The sequence below is a fragment of the Silene latifolia genome, chromosome X, assembly GCF_048544455.1.
Source record: "Silene latifolia isolate original U9 population chromosome X, ASM4854445v1, whole genome shotgun sequence".
NCBI classification, from domain to species: Eukaryota; Viridiplantae; Streptophyta; class Magnoliopsida; order Caryophyllales; family Caryophyllaceae; genus Silene; species Silene latifolia.
The window spans coordinates 344,629,053-344,653,561 of NC_133537.1; the positions used below are offsets into that span (position 1 = coordinate 344,629,053).

The 24,509-nt window shown below is 37.4% G+C and overlaps 2 protein-coding genes across 2 annotated transcripts; one reads left to right on the forward strand and one right to left on the reverse strand.

Annotated features, from left to right (window-relative positions):
- Positions 1-1,558: 1,558 nt before the first annotated feature.
- On the reverse strand, positions 1,559-2,338 carry LOC141621091 (uncharacterized). The gene has a single exon (XM_074437802.1). The coding sequence runs from the start codon at positions 2,336-2,338 to the stop codon at positions 1,559-1,561; it is 780 nt and encodes a 259-aa protein (XP_074293903.1).
- An 89-nt stretch (positions 2,339-2,427) lies between these two features.
- LOC141621092 (phenylacetaldehyde reductase-like) lies at positions 2,428-24,502 on the forward strand. The gene is made up of 6 exons (XM_074437803.1): positions 2,428-2,574; positions 22,986-23,258; positions 23,349-23,540; positions 23,633-23,795; positions 23,883-24,069; positions 24,206-24,502. Exons 1-6 carry the CDS (start codon positions 2,428-2,430, stop codon positions 24,348-24,350), a joined length of 1,107 nt encoding a protein of 368 aa, XP_074293904.1. The 3' UTR covers positions 24,351-24,502.
- Positions 24,503-24,509: the final 7 nt, after the last annotated feature.

Genomic DNA, 24,509 nt, shown 5'->3' on the forward strand with positions numbered 1-24,509 from the left:
TGAAATTAAAATGAATGGACATGGTAGTGATTGGTCTTCAGATGACTCTCTTCCTTCAAATGAAATTGTACCCAATTCTAATGATCCATATTGTTTTAGCAAGATTTTCCCTGAATGGGTCCGGCTTGATTTAAAGAGTAATTTGGGTATCTAGTTCTATAAGTTTGGAATATTGTGAATGAATAATAAGGGAAGACTAAGTATAAAGAATATCACTTGTATTATTTTGATAAGCTGAATACAAATTTGTATAAGTAATTGAATACTCGGGAATGAAAGGTAAATTGTGAAGTAGCTCAATAAAAACCAATGAATAATGAATGAAATTACAAATGCCAGATTACAATATTTATAGTCTACAAATGTTAACGTTGTATTGATCTTCAACGTCCCTCTCTTTTGTCGGAGTTGTTACCAGATTAATAGGGCACACTCCCTATTAATCCGGTTTGACTCGTTCTACTCTTAACTAATCTTTAACTCTCCTTCTTTTATGCGTCTTGATTCATTGATGATATAGTCTTATAGTTAGACTTGGTCTTCTTTGAGAATAGGACGTGATTATTAGCTCATACAACTGCCTCTCTCGTTTATCTTCTTAATCCAGCATGTTTGAATGTCCTGCCAGGCTATTCTGCACCTATCATCAGGCTCCTCTTCCAGGATCTAGTAGCCTGCTTATCCTGTAGTACTCTTCAATAGCCAAATAGTAGTTAGATTTGTCCGGTCCCTGGTTGTCTTTATCAACATAGTATGGTCAGGCCAGGTTAGAGTCAGACCAGGCTAAACTGGGCCTAACACATATGATTTGGTTATTGAGGTTCCGGAAACCCAAATCCCGGATTTGGATTTAGATGTTGTTCCAAGCACTCCGGAGTATGACGATTTGCCTGATCCTCCTCGTGGCTTTATTGCGACACTGGAAGCGGCTCGAACTCCTAATGTGTTGGCTGAAGTTGTTCTCGACACTCTTGACTTTGTTCCTGCGGGTTTTGATGATCCTAACTACGATTTCATCGATTATGATCTTCCTAAAAACAAAGATGCATTTGAGATGATGTGTTGTTTTCTACCCAGGTTTCGTACCCTTTTCCCTCTTTTAAAAGCGAAATGGTTAGAAATGCATTCCTAATTTTTTCGATTTTTTGTTCTGTTTTTAGTGTGTTGTGTTATTTTTGTTTTACATTTGATTTTTTTGGGTTTAGTTTAGTTGTTGAATGTTTTCGATTGTTTTTAAGAAAGTACGTTTTTGCTGTTGGTGCTGTTGGTATGGTTATTGGTATTTTTTGGTTTTTAGATACTCTATTGTTGTTGTTAGTATGCTGCTAGTACTTGATTTCTTAGTTTCGATATTTTTTGTTTTTTCTGCCTTTTTTTGCGAGATGATGAACTGTATGTTAAAAGCGTCTGAGTTGGCAGCAGCTCTAAACTCAGGATCGTTGTCTTTAATGTGAGGTCTAGCGTTATCTTGCTGGATGAATATGTCTTTACTTGCATTTTGCGGCCATTTTGCCTTGATTGCTGGTATTATCTCGTGAATTAGGCAGCCTTTGATTACTTATTTCGTTATTGAGTTGGTTGGCTTGGTTTCTAATGTGCCAGCCGGCATATTCCTGCTGTTTCTCGCTGCTGGTATTTCCTCTAGAAAAGGAAAAATCTCAATTTTTCCATCAAAAATCATTTCACCATTATCCCCATACACAAGTCTAGTGACCCGCGCACACATGAACATAACCTTTGTTATGAATCTCTTTGATTGGCAAACTCGATATGGCACATCCTCTTCCGGGATAATGTAGTATCGCTCCGTTGTTCTAGTTATGTAGAACCATTTATCGTCCATGTGAACTTGTAGTGACATGTCTTTGAACTTGATCTTGTTTTGAGTCATGTCAACAAATGTTGATGCAAGAGAAAAGACGAGCCTTTCTTGTTTGTTTGAATCAGTTAGGCTTGGGTGTATTGCATTGGTATGCTTTTTTACCATACCCGCCTTAACCCAACGTTGGACAGTTCCATATCCAACTCCAAGTTTTTTTGCAAGCTTTTCGATTGAGGCACGATTTTTCTTTGGTATGCTCATCAATCTCTCCTTGTCAATGATGATCTTTGGATTGTTGGTGTTGTCTAACCTGCCTGATGGCAAGTGAATCATCTCACCATCAGCTATTTTTTTCTTTGCTCGAGTCCACCAAAGCCATACCGTCTTCCTTGTAACGACCCACTTGAGGTCAGCTTCTGGAATTTTGCCTTTCATGGGGACCAAGTTCTCAGAATTCACAAGCAAGAAATGTGCAATGCCGTCCTTTTCATCGTCCTTCAGGTTAGTCTTTCCCATTTTAGAAATTTGATTAAAATGTTAACTGTATTTATTGTTCTTGTAGAAGATATTTTATGTTTTTTTTTTTTTTTGTGTTTTGGCAGAATATGGAAGTTTGGCAGAGAAGATGGAAGTTTGGCAGTGCTGAGAAGTGTATAAAGAATGCTGAGAATTGTACTTTCAAGTTGAAAATTTGTAATTTTTGGTTTTTGGCGCAAAGTAGAAATTTTGGCAGGAAAGTTGAATTTGAATTTGTACTTTTTTCCAATTTGTAAAGTAAAGTTGTACTTTCACTCAACCTTGTAGGACATGTAGGCAGTGTAATTAGCTCTACTAATTTTTTCCTCTAATCTCCACTTTATCGTTTTCACCTTTTCTTAATACTTTAGTAGTATGACACAAATACCCTCCCTTTTCCCACCTTTTCTTAAAACATGTGAAACCCCCCATGTTACCATTGGAGTGGATGGGAGGGAGTATAAATTAATAAATTCAAAACATAATAAGAATAAAAAAGTTAAATAATTCAATTGGTTATATATGCATACTTTACCTACCAACTCTTTGAATAAAAATGAAAAATAGGATTGTTGTAATATTTATATAAGAAATTTTTTGTAATTAATTTCAATAATTTATTTGAGAGAAGAAGAATGTTGTGTGAACTAAGGGGGGGATAAAAAATTATGGTGAAATAAATACAAAGTATAATAATTGTGAGGAAAAACCAAAAGACCATCTATTGAATAAAAGAAAAAAAAAAGTTAAATGAATAGGTAGATTAATACCAAATTTATGAGAGGAAAATAAAGAGTTTGTATTAATTTGTTTTTTGTGTTTGCCACTAATATTTTTTATTTTGTTTGTATTTTATAAGAATGTAACACATGGTATTTAGAGATTACTTTTAGTTAGATAATTAAGTTATTAGTATAATTGAATTATTATTAACCAATAGAAAAATTACACGTGGATTAAAATTAGGGTTTTTTGTCAGACACCACCTTTAATATAGGGCACTTTGCGAAACAACACCTTTAAAAAAAATTATGGCTTTTTACCACATTTAAAAAACAAAAATTGTTAAACAGTACCAAATGGTCGGAGTTTAACTAAAATAAAAATAATTCCGGCATTGACTTCATATTCGACTACTTCCTCACTCCTTCACTTTCCTTCCTCACCATTATCACCCTCCTTCCTCGAGACTCCTTCACCCTCCTTCCTTTGTCTTTCACCTTTTTCTCTTTTCTTATGAGTTTGTGTTGTTATCTAATGTTTCCTTTTTCCTAATTATCTTCACCAATTTCTTAAGCCAATATAAATTTTTTGATTATTCATCTTGTCTTTTAAATCAGTAGTCCACTTCTAGGTTTAATGTATCAAAAGCTAAAGAAGCATGAGTGAAACGGATTGTACCTCATCAATATCTGCTATACGCCCCTACATGTCCTCATCATAAGGTGGAGGATGAGGAATATTGGGCAGCAATAATCTCTGCTTTTTACTACTTAGAGGTACTGTATTCGGAACCGCTATTATACACTTTTTATTGCGTCAAATAGATAAGAGAAAGGAGCGAAGATAGTGTAGAAGAAATGGAGGGAAAATTTGGAGAGAAATGAAAAGAACAAAACAGGTTAGTGTCGGAGTTTTCTATTCTTACCCAGATTCCGACCATTTGGTACTGTTAAACAATAATTATTTTTTAAAGGTGGCAAAAAATCAAAAAAATTATTTAAGGTGGTGTTGCGCAAAACACATTTTTATAAGGTGATGTTTAACAAAAAACCCTTAAAATTAAATGCTTTAAGTAGGCTTTTAACTATATTGTACAGATAAAATGCAAAGAAAAATAACATAAAATGTAGCACTTAAAATTGCTTAACATGACACACGTCAAATAATAAACTAATCATCTTGTCTTTTTATTATATTGTATAGATACTAATAGTTAAGTCATTTATCATACTAAATTTTGAAAAAACAATTAATTTGGAATAAATTTTAAAGGATAATTAAACAATAAAAGTGGAATAGAGAAGGTCTCATTTAAATTATCCTTTATGTGATATAATTTCATGAAGTAATTACATGGTATTACTGCCCTTTTAAAATTCTATTATTAGTGTTTAATTTACTTATGTATTTACAGAATTTGTTTGTAAATTATTTAAATTAAATAAATATTTTCTTTTCCATATATTTTATATTTTCCAAAACCTTATCCTTTACGTGAAATAATTTCATGAACTAAATACACGGTATTACTACCCTTTTAAAATTCTATTATTAGTGTTTAATTTCATTTAAGTATTTACAAAATTTGTTTGTAAATTATTTAAATTAAATAAATATTTTCTGTTTCATATATTTTATATTTTCCTAAGAAAATATTTTATATGATATTTAATACTCATTTGTTGATTAATTAGTTCTGTAAAACATCTTCTATATACAACAAAGTTATAATAAGTGAATTAGTGACAAATCTGACAATAAAAAAAAAATGTTTTCAGCTTCATTTATTCTTCTTCGTTCTTAATTTGTTATGTATTCAGTTTTTTTATTTCGAATACATATAATACTAATCCATATGAAATTTCTTGAAATTATTCACTTATAGTTAATGCATATTTTCTTATTGTAGTTTTTTTTTAGTTAATTAAGTTTAAAGCTAATGTAATATGGATGGATTTTTAAAGGAAATAAGTGAATTAAATTAATGAAATATAATAATAAATTGATAATCCATGTCATATTAGTTTGTCAAGTCACATTGTTATTGTGTACGTGGCTTTTTTTCATCCAATGTGGCATTGTTTACGTGACATTTTTAGGCTAGCCTTTTAATAATATTTTATAGATGTAGTTTATAACGAAAATTTCCAAATTTCGTAATAGTATTAACTTCTTCACATACATTGTATCTTTATTGAATATTTATCTATTTTGTAAAATTATGATGATATCAATTGTTTAATAAGTAAAACCGTGCAATTTTTGCACGGATTAAAACTAGTATATGTAAAAGATTAATAAATATATACAAAATACGGAAATAATAATTGTCATCGGAGAAAATAGCGTTATTATGGCCAATTATAAATTAAAAGTTGTAGAGAAGCTTATTCAACAATTGTCAACCAACTAATGCATCCCAATTCCCATTCGCATAGTTTGGTTGATGTATGTCATCTCTGCTCCCATCCAAACCCTCCTTGTGTATGTTGTCTTTTGACAGATCCAATAGGTGTTTGCATATCTCTACCCATACCTCTGGTCATATACTGTTATACTGTCAAAACATCTTTTAGCACTTGATTAAACTTAGAATCGTCCAACCTATTTTGGGAGCTACATTAATATTACCAGTTTTGTACATTAATATTACAGATTACTACAACAAATTGGCAACATGAAATTCAATGGCATCTCCATGATGTATGTCATCCCTGCTCTAATATGCAATCATTCAAGAGGGAGGATGTTAATGACGAGAGTAAAACCACATAGTTTCAAAACAAAGTAAAACTGTACACAATTGAACATCCGACCCCCTTACCCTGACGTAGGCAAGAGCATTTCACTACAGCAATGCTGTTATTTTCTAAACTTATTCTGCAATCTGTATGACACTATAACATGTGTTGAAAGCATAAAAATTGACTAGTGCAATTTTCCTTAGCCTATTTAGTTGCAACTCTTGCAAGTTACATGGACAAATGTATACATTTATTTTATGAAATGCTTCAAACGTCGATTTTACTAACTTCATCCTCCTATTGTTCTAAGGTCTTATACTCTTATCGGCTCAACAAAATTTCAAGATCCATAAACTGTAAACGTGGTACGAGTCTTACACTAGTTTGAGTATATGACATAAACCATTCGATGCAAGGCTCAGCTGTTCTATACATCAAGTGTTTTTCCAACTTGCTAATTTTAACGCTCAAAATTGTCTCAATCATCAGAAACACTGACACAGTAACTAAAGTTCAACATAGCAAATATGTACTCAAATATTTGCCAATAACATTCTGAATCTTCTATAACTAAAAGGTAACGAGAGAAAACTACCTGACCGTAAGTGATGATTGTCCCATTGACTGCATTAACTGCATTTGGAAGATTTGCATCACAATTGAAATTAGTACAGATATCCAATAAGCATCATTTACTGTCTGAATTCTCACTTTCTTTCAAACAATTCATCAAATAGAAATACATCACCGATTCACCACAAATCACGGCAACAACTAGTCATAATATCATATCTAGAAGCATTCATATCTCATACGCAGTAAACAAGCAACTACTCCACATCGCCAAATACTAACATCAACCTTATAATACACCTCGATCAATAACTTCCTTAAGAATCTTAATACAATTCACCACGTTTTCAGATGTTGCATTTCGGCGCTTCCTTTTTTGACATTATTTTCGACTAAAACTTCTAGTAGACGTTATAATAATATCATCTAAATGGATAGTAATACATTTAAGAAAAAACAGTAACTAGAACAATTCACTATTAGCCGCAATTTCTAATCAGGTTGTCGCATTACCGATTTTTGTATAACTCTTGTTTCACATTTTTTGTCTTCTAAGCGTCTTTTATTACGACCCGTGCATTTTGTGCATGAGAATAAAACTAGTAATACTAATAAACATAACAACATTTATGACAAAATACTGATAAAACGTGGCAAAATTTTAGTAAATTGTGGCAATAATATACATAATTATCTTATTTGGCAGCAGAATATTTAAATCATTGTGTTTCCAATTCATGGGTTTGACACAAGTTTTGTTTGCATCAATTATATGAGACTTTGTGGACTAGTTTGGATGTTTGCTTAAGGACAAGATAATCGGAGGATAGTTATTCAAGTTGAAACCTACCGAGCCTAAAATGCCTTAACGAGATTATTATGATGAGGCTTTCTGGACAATTATCAGCACTACTATAATTTGGACAACCAAATGGAAAGCCTTTGGATGGAACAAATTCCTTTTTTGAACAAAGTCAACAAACTCTTAATAATGACAATTAACAAGGATGAGACTACAAAAGAGAGATTAATGAATGTATTTTTACCAGCTATCCAAATTCCTTTTTTGACATCTCTAACCACTTGGAGACTTGGATGAGACTATTATTCTAAGACATTTCTACTTTGTTGGTCAAATATGTAGCTCCCATCTAAATTCGTTTTCTTATTTCGGGCCTCTAGCAATCCGCACCATAGAACATTGGAGCCGTGTTTCACAGAGCAAAGTCAAACATTTTGTTGTTGTTCACTTTCATATTTGTGGGTATTTTTATAAATAAAACTGAATTAGGTTACCTAAAGCATTTTTGAAATCCGAACTTTTGTAGAAAAAGTTCCAATCGATGGTGCTAATATCAGGATCGGGCATGCGTAGTTTAGTCAAAATAATGGACTTTCATTCTTGTGGATGACGGTCAACGACCTCTAGTTTAAACCACTTGGACGTGATCATCAAGGCCGCTAAACAAGGTTTAGATAGAAGTTTGACAATTTGTAATGGGTAGATATTGTTCATTATGATGTAACCTGTTAAAAATAAGAAAAGATATTGTAAGTAATATGATGCTTGATTTGTATTCAATAATATATAAAGTACTTATCCAAACTAGGGGAGATATCATAGCCTAATTACATGGGATAATATTATACCAAATTAGTTAATACAAACTAGGAAAATATAATACACATTATTTACAAGAATATATTACATATATCTTGCATTATTTTTCTTAACTACTCATATCTTACATTATCTTTTGCATTATCGTTTTGTTATCTCCTTCTGTAAATGCGCTTGCCTTAATGTTACTAGTTTTTTTGATACCTGTCCATTAACCTTGCGCCAGAGTGAAGGGTGGATAGAGTATATGTAATACTTCGTATTTATGAGTCTTGGGGTACTCTATCGAGTAGGCCTTACTCTGTCGAGTAAGGGTGAGTTGCGTTTTAAAATAGTTTCTGACCTGTTGGGTACTCGATCGAGTAACTAGGATACTCGATCGAGTAAGGGGGTACTCGATCGAGTAGCCGGTTTACGGGGGTTGTTTTCTCGGGTTTTGTTAATTATGCGATTAAGTTATATAACCTTTTTCGTAATCATTCTAAACACTTTTCAAAAACCTAATTTACTGTCAAAGAGAGAAAGCAAGTACGTTCATCATCTTAATCGCATTGTTAGCAAATCCCGGAGTTTGGAAAGTCGGTTTTCATCGTTGGTTATAACGTTGAGATCCTTGCGTCGAGGGTAAGATCTATGTACCCTTTTTATTGTCTTTCCTTTAAGTTGGTTAAACCCTAATCTAGGGATTTGGGGGTTTTTGAGTAGTTTGTGATTTGGTAGTAATTATGTGTATGTATGATAAGAGGAGGATTTGTAGAAGAGGCTTTTTGATACAGCTGTAGAGACCGTCTGATAGTTGTGCTTTCCAGGTAGGATTCCCTACTCAGTATTAGTCACATGATGTGTTGCTTGTGATTGGTGATTGTTGAATATTATCATACTCGTATTGAGACGGTTGTTGGTGTTGATTGCTGTATAGTAGTTGTGATTGATTATATCTGTCTGTGATCCTTTGGGGCGCGTCCCTGGCTGAGTGGAGTCACTTGCGGGAGTGGCTTCACGCCCATTATTCGCCTTCTGTGGAACCCGCCACAGAAGGGATGTGCACATTAAGGGATTTGGGTTTATTGCTCATTATGAGGAGCGGGGATTTGGTGGGAACGGCCGCGGTCCCCCACTGGCAGGGCTGGTCCAGTGGACAGTCAGTGATTGAGATTGTTGGGATTAGTGTGGTTGTGTGTGTGTGTGACGGTTAAGCTGTCTGTTTATCTTATTGTTGATATATTGAGTTGTGTGATTAGTACTGACCCCGGTTGTTGTTTTGTAAACCTGTGGTGATCCATTCGGGGATGGTGAGCAGTAATTGAGCAGGTTTGATTTGAGTACTGGGATAGCTGGGATGTGCCACCGTCTGACGATAGAAGTCTTCCGCTGTAGTCTTATTAGTTTTATAACATTTCAGTGAATTCAGTAGACAGTTGGTTTGAGAACTTGTACCCGTATTTTGGGATTTGGTTTCAGTTGCACTTTTCACTAAAGTTATATTATTTAAAGTTGTTTCGTTATTGTCTGATGAATATCATGCCTCGGGTAACCGAGATGGTAGCATTCTTATACCTGAGTGGTCCTGGTAAGGCACTTGGAGTATGGGGGTGTTACAAATGGTATCAGAGCGACGATCCTGAAACCTGTAACCAATGAATCTAATGGATATAGGGAGTCAATTAAAATGAACCCGGGGTAAAGGTTGTAGGGGCTAATGCAAAGGCTTGGGAGACGTCCTGAAGTCGCGAACTCGCCCTACAATTTTGAACCGGTCACAAGGGGGGTGTATGTCAAGGTCGCATGCATTGTTTGAATAGCTTGTGTGTAAATGTGATGAGTGTGAGTAAGTATTGGATGTTTGCAGTAGAAAGTTGAGAACGTGGAAGAAAGGTTGATGATATATGTAGAACTGTTGTTAGAATGAGAAGCATGATGGATGTTTACAATGTGGCGTTTAATAACATGAAGTAATGATTTCGTAGATCGTATGAAAAGATGCGTAGCATTGTATGCTTAGTTATGATATAACGTTGGTTTTATAAAGTTTTTAGCATGTTAGAATATGATATAGCATGCGGGTAGTGTTTTCGAGTTAGCAATGACTCGATCGAGTGGGACTGACTTGATCGGGTGGGTCTTTGACGATTTTGAGTCCATAATCGAGTTTTTGGGTACTCGATCGAGTATCTAGGGTACTCGATCGAGTAGGGGGTCACTCGATCGAGTAGCCTAGCTACTCGGTCGAGTATGTTAGAGATCAGAAGGTATGTTTGGGGTCTGATGTTGGGGCACTCGATCGAGTATGGTGGGCACTCGATCGAGTAGCCGGTTACTCGATCGAGTATGTTTGGGAACTCGATCGAGTAGGGTCTGGGCAGCTTGTTTTCGTGTTTTGAGGTTTTGGCGCGTATGTTTATATCCACCCCTTTTTCTGATATAGTTTCAAGATGCCGCCCAAGAAGACTGCGTTCTATGCGAGAGCTGAGCTTATGAACATAGATGACATCGTTAAGATGTTGGAGCATCAGGATGCTCTTACTGAGGCCTTAAAGACCGTGAGGAAAGATAAGGATAAGGATAAGGAGAAGGAGGTTGATCATTCTAAAATCAGCCTCTATATCGCGAGGTTTAACCCGAAAGAGTATAAGGGAGTTGGGGAACCTAACCTTCTTGATAGCTGGCTTAGAGAGATGGAGAACATATTAGATTTGGTTCACTGTCCTGATGAGATGAGAGTGGAACAGGCTGCATTCTATCTGAGAGAGGCAGCTGGTAAGTGGTGGGATACGGTGAAAGTGAGTGCTAAAGAGATATATGCGAACCAAGGTTTACCTGCTATACCTTGGGAAGAGTTTCGTAGGGCTGTGAGGAAAGAGTTCGTACCGGAGCATGTGAGGAGTAAGTTGAGAGAGGAGTTTGACAGTTTTAAGATGACCGCTGAGATGTCTGTGGCCGAGTACTACAGGCAGTTCAATGACAAGTCTAGGTATGCTGAGGATATGGGCTTGAATGAAGAGAATATGGCGCTGAGGTTTGAGAGTGTTGGAGCTGGTGTCCTCCACAAATTAGTGTGATAACATTTGTAAATCTCTTACAGGTTCACAAGGGTATACTTTGTATATTTAATCAGTTGATTAACGTTTACCTAATAACGGTTGGCTTGCTAAAAAGTTTGACGTTATTATCATACAGATGGCGGTGATCAACTGGTCCCTAAAGGTCACACCTATAGGACGTATTTGAGAAATGTGGTTATAGAAATATAATTACATTGATGCCCAAAATGACTAAAAAGTTAGTCAATGTGTTGATGAGAAAATTATTTAGTGAAAATTAAATAATATTAAGTTGAGACGAATTAACTGTAAATTCGTAAATTAAATATAATAAGTTATATTTAATTAAATATATATAAGGTTAGTTTGGACAAATTAATCTGTTAATTCGTAGTTAAATATAATCAGTTGTATTTAATATCAATAAGTTGAATGTGTCATAGTGGTAATAGTGAGGGTACACAAGCCAAGAGGTCATGGGTTCGATCCTCACTAGATGACAATTTAACACACTTTATATATTTTTGGAAAGACCAAAATAAGGAAAAAATTACTCCTTATTTTCGGTTCAGTTGGCCGAAATTAGGGAAGATATTTATTTCCTAATGGATTTCGGATTTTGGTCTATATAAAATAAAGGTAGAGAATTATTTCTGACCTAATTCTTTTTCTGACCTTGCCTCATCTTTCTCATCACAAGAAAACACAAAACAACTAAAATTTACAGAAATTTTTAGATTGATTTCTAGCATAATCAAAGGGTATATCTTAGATCGTCTTGGGTGCAACTAATAGGCGAATATCAATTTTGATATTGTTCTTAGGCCAATTTTGCGAGGACCCGAGGTTAATTCTTGATCTTTTTACTTATGCTCATGTATTTTATTTTATGACCATAGATCATCCTTATTATATCGTTATAATCCTTTAAACTAAGGGAAGTATACAGATTATTTCCCACAAGTGGTATCAGAGCCTTTGGCTACGATTTTAATCTTGATGATTTTCATAAAATTTGTATGTAAACGATAAGATTTTCGAGAAGAAAAAAATTTAGGGTTTCGATTTTTGGATCGAAATTTTTTTATGCCGTTTGGTTGTGCCGTTTTTTTTTCCCGTTTGATGATAGTTCTTCCATTCTATTTTTCATATTATAGTTTATAATCAGTTAAAATTATCATATGAAGAATTGGTAGTTTTTGATTTAATGCAGATTAAGTTAAAATCAAATGGAATCGTCATGTTTATGATTAAAAGATTGTTTTTGCTATATAAATTTTGGCATATAAATTAATCATGTTTATTATTTCATATGCTAATCATGTTCTAATAGCAAAGGTGAACAATTGATCATCAAATCTTGTTTTAGGGCAATTCTTGCCGCAAGTTTTAATTTTGACGGCTGTTTTATTTATTTTTGCCGTTGTTTTTTTTTTTTTCGTTCGGTACTGTTCACTTGAACAGTGTTCTAAAAAAAAAAAAAAACTGTTTTTAGGTATTTTTGATTTACCGAATCAGAAAAAGATTAGGAAAGTTTTTCTTGTTTTTCCTATTTACCTAATTTGAATAGGAAAAAGTTTTTTTTTTAAAACTTTTCAGCCGTGCAGCTGAAACTTATAAAAAAAAAAAAAAAATCGTTTTTTTTTGCCGTGACCAATTTAAAAAAAAATATATATTGGATTTTGTTTTTTATTTTTATTTTGGCCAATTAGTTATTGTGAATCGGTTCACAATTTAATGATACCGAGCTATTTTAAAGCAGTTTAAAATTTTTGACGGATAGAATTCATATTACAAGTTTAATATGGATTATGTTTGAAATTAATGTGATTAAATTGCGGAATTGTCACTTAATTCAATTTAAATAGGTGGTTTGGATAAATTAATCAACATAATTTATGTATTGTATTATGTATGTTTAATTTATTTTAGTTGATGCTTTTATTTTTGTTGAATGAATCGACTGAATGAATTTTATTTACGTATTTATTTTTGCAATCAGTTGTATAATGTAATACTTAGTGTGGCCTTAGTCAATTATGTTTTCGTAATGATGGAAACATAATTTTTATGTAATTATGAGATCTCGAATCTCCTTTATTTAGTTTTGGGTTTTTGAAATTAGAATGTAATTAATAGGTCAATTATGTAATTTTATTTATTAGTTATTTATTGTAATTTCAAAGAAGACTAAAGATGAAGATTCAAGCTCACTCCCGCTACATGGATCAAGATGGAACATCAAGACAAGCTTCTCGGGTCCAAGGATGGATTCCAAACTTGTATTTTTGTTCATTTTGATAGGATAGGCCACACTAGGACTTTTACTGTTTTATTTTACGTTTTTCATTTTATTGCTTTTCATTCACATGCTAGTAATTGCATCATATTCCGCCTAAAACCAAACCACCTACTACTAAAATGCATGAAAATTGACTCATATAGGTTGTATGTTAGTTTTCATGGACATGCAGATGTCACAGTCTTTAAGCCATCACCTTAGTTTAAATCATTCTCGCATGCTAGATTATAGTTCACTTAAAATGAATTAAAAAGTTGATGGGATCTTCCTCTAAAACGGAAATTGAGATTAGTCTTTATAAGGGCAAACATCTATGAATCCCTTCTTCGTCGGTAGGCCTAATATGACCCCTTCTACGTTGGGTAAGTAGTTGTGTTGACTTAGTTTACCTCAACATTGTAGTCCGAAGAGTTTCTCGTGATTATGATGGACTAAAGATAGTATTTACAGAAATTTATCGACCAAGAATTCTAACGGTAGAATTAGCTAAAAGGTTAGCTTATCAATTTACAGAGAATTGAATCTTGGGGTCATTTATGTAATTCTTGAGGGAGGTCAATTGTATAAATGTTTTTGAGTCTTCGCGTTATGACATAAGTTCATTAGACTTAAAATTAAAACGATGCATGCTTATTATTTTATTCTTCTTTCGCAGTGTAGAACACGCTTATTATCAATAATACTGTTACAACAAATGGCTGGAAATAACGCAATCCCAATGCCTAGTGCCACACTAGATCGTTCGTCCTGGCTAAAAATGTTTATGGACCAAATGAATCAGTCCACTCGACTGAAGAATGATGGGACAAATTTTGCGGACTGGGAGGCGGCACTACGGAATGCTGCCACTGCTGATGGTAAGCTCAGGTATTTAACTGAGCCAATACCGGTCAACCCAGGCCCAAATGCAGGAGCCGACGAGTCATTCGAGTATAGTGACTTCGTTATGGAAGCGGGTGCGATAAAGAACGTACTCATCTTTGCAATGGAAACCAATTTGCAGAGACGCTTCATTGCCCAAGGTGCAAACAAGATTTTCACCACGCTCACTAACGAGTTCTCAAAGGCACCGAGAATCGTTACATATGAGCATACATGTCGCTTCTTTGATGCGAAACTCCAGAAGGGCCAACCGGTTAGCCCACACATTCTTCACATGATTGAGAATGTCGAGAAGCTGGAGTCACTGAATTGTAAAATCAGTGAGAGCATTGTCATTGACCGAATGCTTCATTCTCTTCACGATGGTTTTGCCCTTTTCAGGGCGAACTACTATATGAATGACTTGAAAAAGAGTCCTCATGAGCTACACTCCCTTCTCGTACAGACCGAGAAGGATATGAAATTGAGTGGGAGCATGAAGCAGGATGTTCTCACGATTCACAACAAGAGTAAAGGTAAGGGCAAGGCTCATGGCGACCTAGCTGTAGGTAAGCCAAAGTTTAAGAAGCCAGGAAACGGTAAGAGTGCGCCTGGTGAGACTAGTGGCTCACAGGGCAAGACAAAGAGCAAGGGCGGTGACATAGAGTGCCACCATTGTCACAAGATGGACATTGGAGGAGGAACTGTCCCGTCTACCGTGAGGACATCAAGGCGAGCCGCGTCGTTCTGTTGGTATGTCATCTTATATTCATATGATTGAGATTAACCATGCAAGTTTCGAACTTGGGTACTAGATACTGGTTGTGGTTCTCATCTGTGTAATCATTTGCGGGGCCTAAAGAACATCATACCTCTCGAAAAAGGTGATGTGGACTGCGAGTCGAAATGGAGCACGAGTTGCTGCTGCCTCGAAGGGAACATATGTAATCCAACTCCCTAGTGGTTTTGAGTTATCTTTAAATAATCACACTATGTACCCAGTTTATCTAAGAATATTATTTCTATTTCCGTACTTGCTAAAGACGGTTTTGCATTTTCAATAAAGGATAATAGTTGTATTTTCTCTTTTAATGAAATGATTTATGGCAAAGCAGTTTCCATGAATGGAATTTATATCTTAGATCAAACCACTGAAATATTACACATGAATAATAAGAAACAAAAGGTTGGTGACACAGATCAAACCTATCTATGGCATTGTCGAATGGGACACATAAATGAGAAACGCGTAAAGAAACTCGTCGATAATGGGACTATTCCCTCATTCGGATTTTCTACATATGGCACGTGTGAATCATGTCTCATTGGCAAGATGACTCGAATTTCCTTCAAAGGTGTTGGAATGCGCGCTAGTGACCTATTAGGACTCATACATACGGACGTGTGTGGACCTATGTCAATTACCGCTAGAGATGGCTATAGATATTTTATCACTTTCACGGACGATTTGAGTAGATACGGATATGTCTACTTAATGAAGCATAAAAGTGAGTCCTTTGAGAAAATCAAGGAATACCAGAACAGGGTGCAGAACCAACTGGGTAGAAAGATTAAAGCCCTTCGTTCAGATCGGGGTGGCGAGTATCTTTCAAATGAGTTTGATCAACACCTCAAAGATCGTGGAATTGCTCTGCTGACTAACTCCACCGGAACACCTCAATTGAATGGTGTGTCCGAACGGAGAAATCGAACCTTACTTGATATGGTTCGATCCATGATGAGTCACACCGTAGTGCCCGATTCATTATGGGGTTATGCTCTTTTGTCACCGCTCTTATACTTAACCGAAGTCCGTCTAAAGTCACGACAAGACTCCATATGAAATGTGGAAGGGAACGGTACCCAACTTGTCCTTTATTCGGGTTTGGGGCTGCGAGGCTTATGTCAAGTGGAGACACGAGGATAAGCTCGGCCCGCGATCGGTCAAGACATACTTTATAGGTTATCCAAAAGGAACATTTGGTCATAACTTCTATTCGCCTACTGAACATCGAGTATTTGTTGCGGCTAGTGCGACGTTCTTAGAGAAAGAATTTCTCGAGAACAAGTCGAGTAATAGAACCTTCAAGTCATGGAGATTCCAACCAACAACCGAGGAACGGATGGAGGAAGCTGTACCTCCAACTGATGATACGGTTAATATTCCCGAGGAACCTAGGAGGTCGGGTAGAGACTCTCATCCTCCTGACAGATACATTGGTATGATCGAGGAGAATGACGTTTTACTTCTAGAAAGTAATGAACCCGCAACCTATAAAGGTGCTATGGCCTGTTCCGACTCAAAGCTATGGCTTGAAGCCATGAAATCCGAGATGGACTCCATGTATGAGAATAACGTATGGGATCTAGTTGATTTACCTAATAAGGTAAAACCTCTACAAAGTCTGCAAATGGCTTTACAAAATAAAGCGTTACGTAGACGCGCAACCGAGATATCTATAAGGCACGACTTGTGGCAAAAGGTTTCACTCAAGTGCAAGGATTGCATTATGATGAGATTCTTGCACCTGTAGTCATGCTACGTTCCATTCGGATAATCTTAGCGATTGCCGCATTTCATGATTATGAGATTTGGCAAATGGATGTGAAAACCGCCTTCTTAAACGGTTATTTGGAGGAAGAGTTGTACATGGTGCAACCCGAAGGTTTCATAGATCCTAAACATCCTAAGAAAGTATGCAAGCTTAAGCGTTCCATTTATGGACTTAAGCAAGCTTCTCGGAGTTGGAATCATCGTTTCGACCAAGTGATAAAAGAGTATGGTTTCACTCGATCGGTCGAAGAACCATGCTTATATATCAAGTCGAGTGGGAGCAAGATTGTATTCTTGATATTGTAAGTCGATGACATACTCTTGATTGGGAATGACATTCCTCTCCTATATTCGGTTAAAGGATGGTTGAAGAACCATTTCCAGATGAAATATCTGGGTGAGGCACAGCGCATTTTGGGAATCCGTATCTACCGAGATAGATCACGACGGACGTTATCACTTAGTCAGGAGTCTTATTTGGATAAGGTTCTTGAGAGGTTCAGCATGACCAACTCCAAGAGGGGAACCTTCCAATGACGTGTGGGATGCAGTTGAGCAAGTCTCAGTCACCCACGACGCCTGAAGGGGTTGAACGCATGAATCGTGTTCCTTATGCATCAGCTATAGGATCAATCATGTATGTCATGATATGCACACGTCCAGACGTGGCATGCATTGAGTATGACGAGTCGGTACCAAAATAATCCAGGTACCTACGGAGGACTAAGGATTGGGTATTGACTTATGGAGGAGATACTAAGCTATGCGCAACCGTTCTGTGATGCTAGCTTCCAAACGGATCTCAGTCCGGTTCGTCTTCACTCTTAGTGTGTTGTAGCAGATTCTACTACTGAATCGTTGAATTATGATAAGCATGTAGGGCATGTTAATTCCATGGGAATTAAACATGTTTCAAAGTTGTAGTACTTGATTATGGATTTGATAGATTATCTTTTTCATATACTATTTATAACTTAATCGTTTTATATATAATATTTTGTTTTTCATGTGGATTGTACTGACAACATTGAACGCCACAAAGTGAACTGAATTACATTATATTTGTTTTGTCCGTAATCGCCAATGTGAGCTGATAACTCCGGCTATTATATTGTGCAGTCGATTGATGGTGGGTTCAACGAGCCATAAGTCAAACGGTTGACTGATCGATCACAAATACGAGATTATGATGATACCTCGTAGGACAACTTTTTGTGACAACGTAATGGAGTCCTAAATGTTTTATAACATTCGGTGCCAGGTCGTGGATAGGACATCCATTGTGTTCCTAGAATCGATTCTTTTGACTATCGACTGTTTCTTGAGATTAAGGCGCTTTTGGGTGACTTTGGTTTCTTTCTCACGGTCTCACCGTGAATCGGGGCTAAGTAGATTTTTTCTGGGTCATTTCATACTGTGCTTACGCCTGCAGGATTCGAGTTGAGGAAAATATCCATCCCTTATCGGTATAGTTATTTCTCGGGGCCACTCGAGGAGTTGAATCAAAATGCATGGCCATGCTCGAATGTTGATTCGTTTATCAGTTAAGTTACTCTCTAGTCGGGGAAACCACTCTTGATACAGATCACTTGTAAAATACGATCTTTGTGAATTCGGATTTGCAAATTGTTTTACATTGAGTGGGAGAAATTTTAAAGGATATGAGAATCGGTTATCGCACATACACTTGTGAGGACAAGTGGGAGTTTGTTGGAGCTGGTGTCCTCCACAAATTAGTGTGATAACATTTGTAAATCTCTTACAGGTTCACAAGGGTATACTTCGTATATTTAATCAGTTGATTAACGTTTACCTAATAACGGTTGGCTTGCTAGAAAGTTTGACGTTATTATCATACAGATGGCGGTGATCAACTGGTCCCTAAAGGTCACACCTATAGGACGTATTTGAGAAATGTGGTTATAGAAATATAATTACATTGATGCCCAAAATGACTAAAAAGTTAGTCAATGTGTTGATGAGAAAATTATTTAGTGAAAATTAAATAATATTAAGTTGAGACAATTAATCAAATTCGTAAATTAAATATAATAAGTTATATTTAATTAAATATATATAAGGTTAGTTTGGACGAATTAATCTGTTAATTCGTAGTTATCTATAATCAGTTGTATTTAATATCAACAAGTTGAATGTGTCATAGTGGTAATAGTGAGGGTACACAAGCCAAGAGGTCATGGGTTCGATCCTCACTAGATGACAATTTAACACACTTTATATATTTTTGGAAAGACCAAAATAAGGAAAAAATTACTCCTTATTTTCGGTTCAGTTGGCCGAAATTAGGGAAGATATTTATTTCCTAATGGATTTCGGATTTTGGTCTATATAAAAGAAAGGTAGAGAATTATTTCTGACCTAATTCTTTTTCTGACCTTGCCTCATCTTTCTCATCACAAGAAAACACAAAACAACTAAAATTTACAGAAATTTTTAGATTGATTTCTAGCATAATCAAAGGGTATATCTTAGATCGTCTTGGGTGCAACTAATAGGCGAATATCAATTTTGATATTGTTGTTAGGCCAATTTTGCGAGGACCCGAGGTTAATTCTTGATCTTTTTACTTATGCTCATGTATTTTATTTTATGACCATAGATCATCCTTATTATATCGTTATAATCCTTTAAACTAAGGGAAGTATACAGATTATTTCCCACAGAGAGGGGGCTGACCCCTAAGATCATGGACAAGTTACCCGTGTGAGTCCTTACTGATGTTAAGGACGCGTATGAGAGGGCTGGGAGAGCTGAGAGGTTAGTGGAGATGGCTCAGGAGAGGCTAGGTGGCGAGAAAAGGAAGTCTGAGAGCGAGGGTGGTGGCCAATCCAATCACAAGAAAGGCAACCACAATCAGTCTAGAGGATTTTCTTCTGGGTCAGGATTCAGTGCGGGGGCTTCCTTTGAGCGTGGCCGTGGAAGTGTTAGTGGTAGTTGGGGAGTGACCTGCTATAGTTGTGGCGGTGTAGGCCACAAGAGACATGAGTGCACAAGTGCACCGGGAACTTTCCAGAGACCTGCGCAGAGCTACGCGAGCAATAGACCGGCGGGGTCGTGGGCAAACCGGGGAAGTCAGAGCTATCAGGGTGGAGGTAACCGCAACGACGGTAATTCTTATCAGAAACCACCAACGAACAACAATAACAATCAAGGGTCGGGTGCTAAGCCGACCACATCAGCCAGTACTGTCCAGGGAGGTGGACAGAAGACCAGTGGAAAGCTGTTCATGATGGAGAAGAAAGCAGCTGAGGAGGATGCACACGTTATCACTGGTACTTTTCTTGTTAATGGTATTCATACCTTTGTTTTGTTTGATTCGGGGGCTTCTCAGTCGTTTGTATCTTCGAGTCATGTTAAACGGTTGGGTTTGAGGGTGTATGAGTCTGTTAGTGAGAAAGTTTTTATACCTTCGGGTGAGTCTGTATCTTGTGGGAGGTTATATAGGGATGTACCTATGATAGTTGGGCAAGTTGTTTTCCCTGTAGACTTGCTAGAGTTTCCTTTTGACGGTTTTGAGATGATAGTTGGGATGGATTGGCTGGGAAAGTATAAAGCTAAGATAGACTGTCATCAAAAGAAAGTGTCCTTGAGAGGTCCTAAGGGTGTTAGTGTGTCTTATCGTGGGTTTCTAGTCAAACCCAAAGTTAAGTTGATTGCAGCTGTTACCTTGAAGTCATATCTGAGGAAGGGATGTCCTTTGATATTGTGCCATGTGAGAGATGACCGGATCGAGGGTCCGACAGTTGATCAGATACCAGTGGTAGGAGAGTTTGAGGATGTGTTTCCAGAGGAGATTCCGGGGTTACCGCCGAGGAGAGAGATAGATTTCACAGTAGAGTTGAAATCGGGGACGGGGCCAATCTCTAAGGCACCGTACCGTATGGGTCCTAAGGAGATGGAGGAGCTGAGGAAACAGTTGGATGATCTGATAGAGAAGGGATACATTAGACCTAGTGTATCGCCGTGGGGAGCACCAATTCTTTTCGTGAAGAAGAGAGATGGGAGTTTGAGGTTGTGCATAGATTACAGGGAGCTGAACCGAGTGACAGTGAAGAACAAGTATCCTTTGCCAAGGATAGATGACCTGTTTGATCAGTTGAGTGGTGCATCAGTCTTTTCCAAGATTGATTTGAGGTCGGGGTACCATCAGGTGAAGATTAGAGAGGTGGACATACCAAAGACAGCTTTCACGTCGAGGTATGGCCATTACGAGTATGTGGTGATGTCGTTTGGGTTATCTAATGCGCCGGCAGTGTTTATGGATTTGATGAATAGGATCTTTAGGCAGTTTTTGGACAAGTTTGTAGTGGTGTTTATCGATGATATCTTGGTCTACTCTAAGACTAAGGAGGAGCATGAGGAGCATCTGAGAGTTGTGTTGCAGACCTTGAGGGAGCATGAGTTATATGCTAAGCTATCTAAGTGTGAGTTCTGGTTAGAGAAAGTTGCTTTTCTGGGGCATGTGATCTCTAAGGAGGGGGTAGCTGTGGATCCGGCGAAGATTGAGGCAGTGACAAAGTGGGAAGCACCAAAGAACGTTGCTGAGATCAGGAGTTTTCTGGGTTTAGCTGGGTACTACAGACGGTTCGTGAAGGATTTCTCCAAGATAGCTAGACCTATGACAACTTTGATGAGGAAAGAGAACAGGTTTCGTTGGGATGAGAGTTGTGAGAAAGCGTTCCAAACATTAAAGGAGCGTTTGACCACAGCTCCCATCTTAGCATTGCCTGAAGGGATCGAGAACTTTGAGGTTTATACAGATGCCTCAAAGAATGGGTTGGGCTGTGTGTTGATGCAGAACGGTAAGGTGATTGCCTATGCTTCTAGGCAATTGAAGCCGTATGAGGAGAACTACCTTACTCATGATCTGGAGTTGGGTGCAGTGGTGTTTGCTCTCAAGATTTGGAGACATTACCTCTATGGAGCAATCTTTAAGGTATTTTTTGATCACAAGAGTCTCAAGTACATTTTCACTCAAAAGGAGTTGAACATGAGACAGAGGAGGTGGATGGAGTTAATTGGCGATTATGACATGGAAATTATCTACCATGAAGGGAAGGCCAATGTAGTTGCCGATGCTTTGAGTAGGAAGAGTGTACATTCTTTGTGTACAGCTCTATCTTTGATGAGGCTGAGAGATGAGGTAGCGAGGTTTGGGATACATATGATGCAGACAGGGGATGCCAGGGGTGATCTGACAGTGCAGCTCGAGTTTTATGATGACATTCGGGGTAAGCAGGCGTTGGATCCTAAGATAGTGGAATGGAGAGCTGGAGTAGAGAAAGGGACAGTGTCCCGATTTTCTGTTCATACAGACGGTAGTTTGAGGTTTGATGGTAGGTGGTGTGTTCCTAATGATGAGGAGTTGAAAAAGACTATCATGACAGAGGCGCATTGCACACCATATTCAGTTCATCCAGGTGGAGATAAGTTGTACAAGGATTTAAAGAATACGTTTTGGTGGCCTGGAATGAAGAAAGAGACAAATGAGTTTGTGGCCGTTGTTTGACATGTCGAGAGTTAAAGGGGAACAACGACGACCACAAGGTAAGATTCAGTCTTTAACGGTACCTGAGTGGAAGTGGGAATCCATTTCCATGGATTTTATCGTGGGTTTGCCAAAGAGTCAACAAGGCAACAATATGATATGGGTGATAGTGGATCGACTGACCAAGTCAGCTCACTTTGTTCCAATGAAAGATACATGGACTAAAGCACAATTGGCTATGGCTTATCGAAAGAATGTGCTAAAGTTACATGGAGTCCCTAAGGACATAGTGTCTGACAGAGATGCGAGGTTTATATCACGGTTTTGGAAAGAGTTGCAGGAATATTTGGGAACAACTTTGAAGATGAGTACGACTTTTCATCCCGCAATGCAGTCGGGACCGAGAGAACAATCAAAACTCTTGAGGATATGTTACGAGCTTGTGTGATGGACTTTGGTGGTAGCTGGGAACAGAGGTTGGATTTGATAGAGTTTTCTTACAACAACAGCTATCACACTAGTATTGGTATGGCACCGTTTGAGGCTTTATATGGGAGGAGATGTAGGTGTCCGATTTGTTGGGACGACAGTGCTGAGGCAGTGGTTCTAGGACCAGAGATGGTTGAACAGATTAAGATGATCAACCTTTGTTTCGCCACTGTTAGTTTTTATGTAACAAACCGGTATATTTCATAGCAATTCTCACTTGTGTACTGTAGGCGAGTATCATTTTAGAGGAATTGGCGTTGATGAATTTCAGTTCATTTGATTATGACAACCAAACAACCTCCGACTTTTCTTTTGGGCAAACAAAAAGAACAGATGAAGCAAACAAAACTGAACATTTGAGGGAATTGGAGGGCGCAAAGGAGAGGCTTCACTTATTCAAAGCGGATTTATTGGAAGAGGGTTCCTTTGATGCTGCCATTTCTGGGTGTCATGCTGTTTTCCACACTGCTTCTCCTGTTATTGCCAATATTCATGATCCCCAGGTTTGGCTTTTGTATCGTAAATTCTAGCTGCAAGCAACTGTAGTTAACAAAAGCCGTGTGAATTTGTTCATTGTATTGTGTCTGTTTCAGGTTGATGTGCTTGATCCGGCAATCAAGGGAACGCCTAATGTCCTCGCCTCCTGTACCAAATCCCCTTCTGTCACAAGAGTCATCATGACATCTTCAGGTGCCGCGGTTGTACATTCAGAAAGACCTCGCTCTTCTCATGTGGTGGTTGACGAAACCTGGTTTTCTGATCCAGACTTCTGTAAGAAAAAGATGGTATGCCGGAGACATTAACTCACAGGTACTTGACACCGCCTGTCTATCTGTACTAACCAGTACCTTTGTTTATGTAATTTGTTGGGTTACAGAAGTGGTATGCGCTATCAAAGACTTTGGCTGAAGAAGCAGCATGGAGATTTGCGAAAGAGAATAATATAGACCTGATCTCGATAAACCCAGGAGTGGTTCTAGGTCCTATGTTGCAGCCAACGCTTAATGAAAGTGTAGCTATAATAGCCAAACTAATCAATGGTACTCTATGTTTCTCCCATATTTTTCTTGCTTCGTGTTTTGATACTCATATTGAAACCCGTAAAACTTGGAATATGATTGGTGCAGGGGCAAAAACATATGCAAATGCAACTTTTGGTTGGGTTGATGTCAAAGATGTGGCGATTGCACATATACTTGCATTAGAGGTCCCTTCAGCACAAGGGAGATACTGCCTAGTTGACACCGTTGCTCATATGTCTCAGATTGTGGAGATGTTGCGCCAGCTTTATCCTTCTCTGACGCTTCCAAATAAGTGAGTTATTGTTCTTTTCTTCTCTTACTAGTACGAAATAACAAGCATAATCAATCATATGACAACTTGATCCTTCTCTTTTCCTATATGTTACTATGATGCACACCTAATTCTATTCTATTAATAATAATTGTAGGTGTGCTGATGACAAACCTCTAGAGCCGACATACAAAATTTCCAAGGAGAAATCTCAAGGTTTGGGCATAGAGTATACTCCTACTAAAGTATCTCTCCGAGAAACCCTTGAAAACCTCAAGGAAAAGGGGTTTATCAGCCTCTAGGTCATGTACTCCTGGTACAATGTCCAACACTGTTCACTGGAGGCACATACGACTGTCCCAACTCCCAATCAATAGTATAGTTAAGTTGCCCGAGTGTAATGGTGATACAAGTTCAAGTGCTTTTCACATAGTGTTATTGTTACTGTCATAAATGTTCCA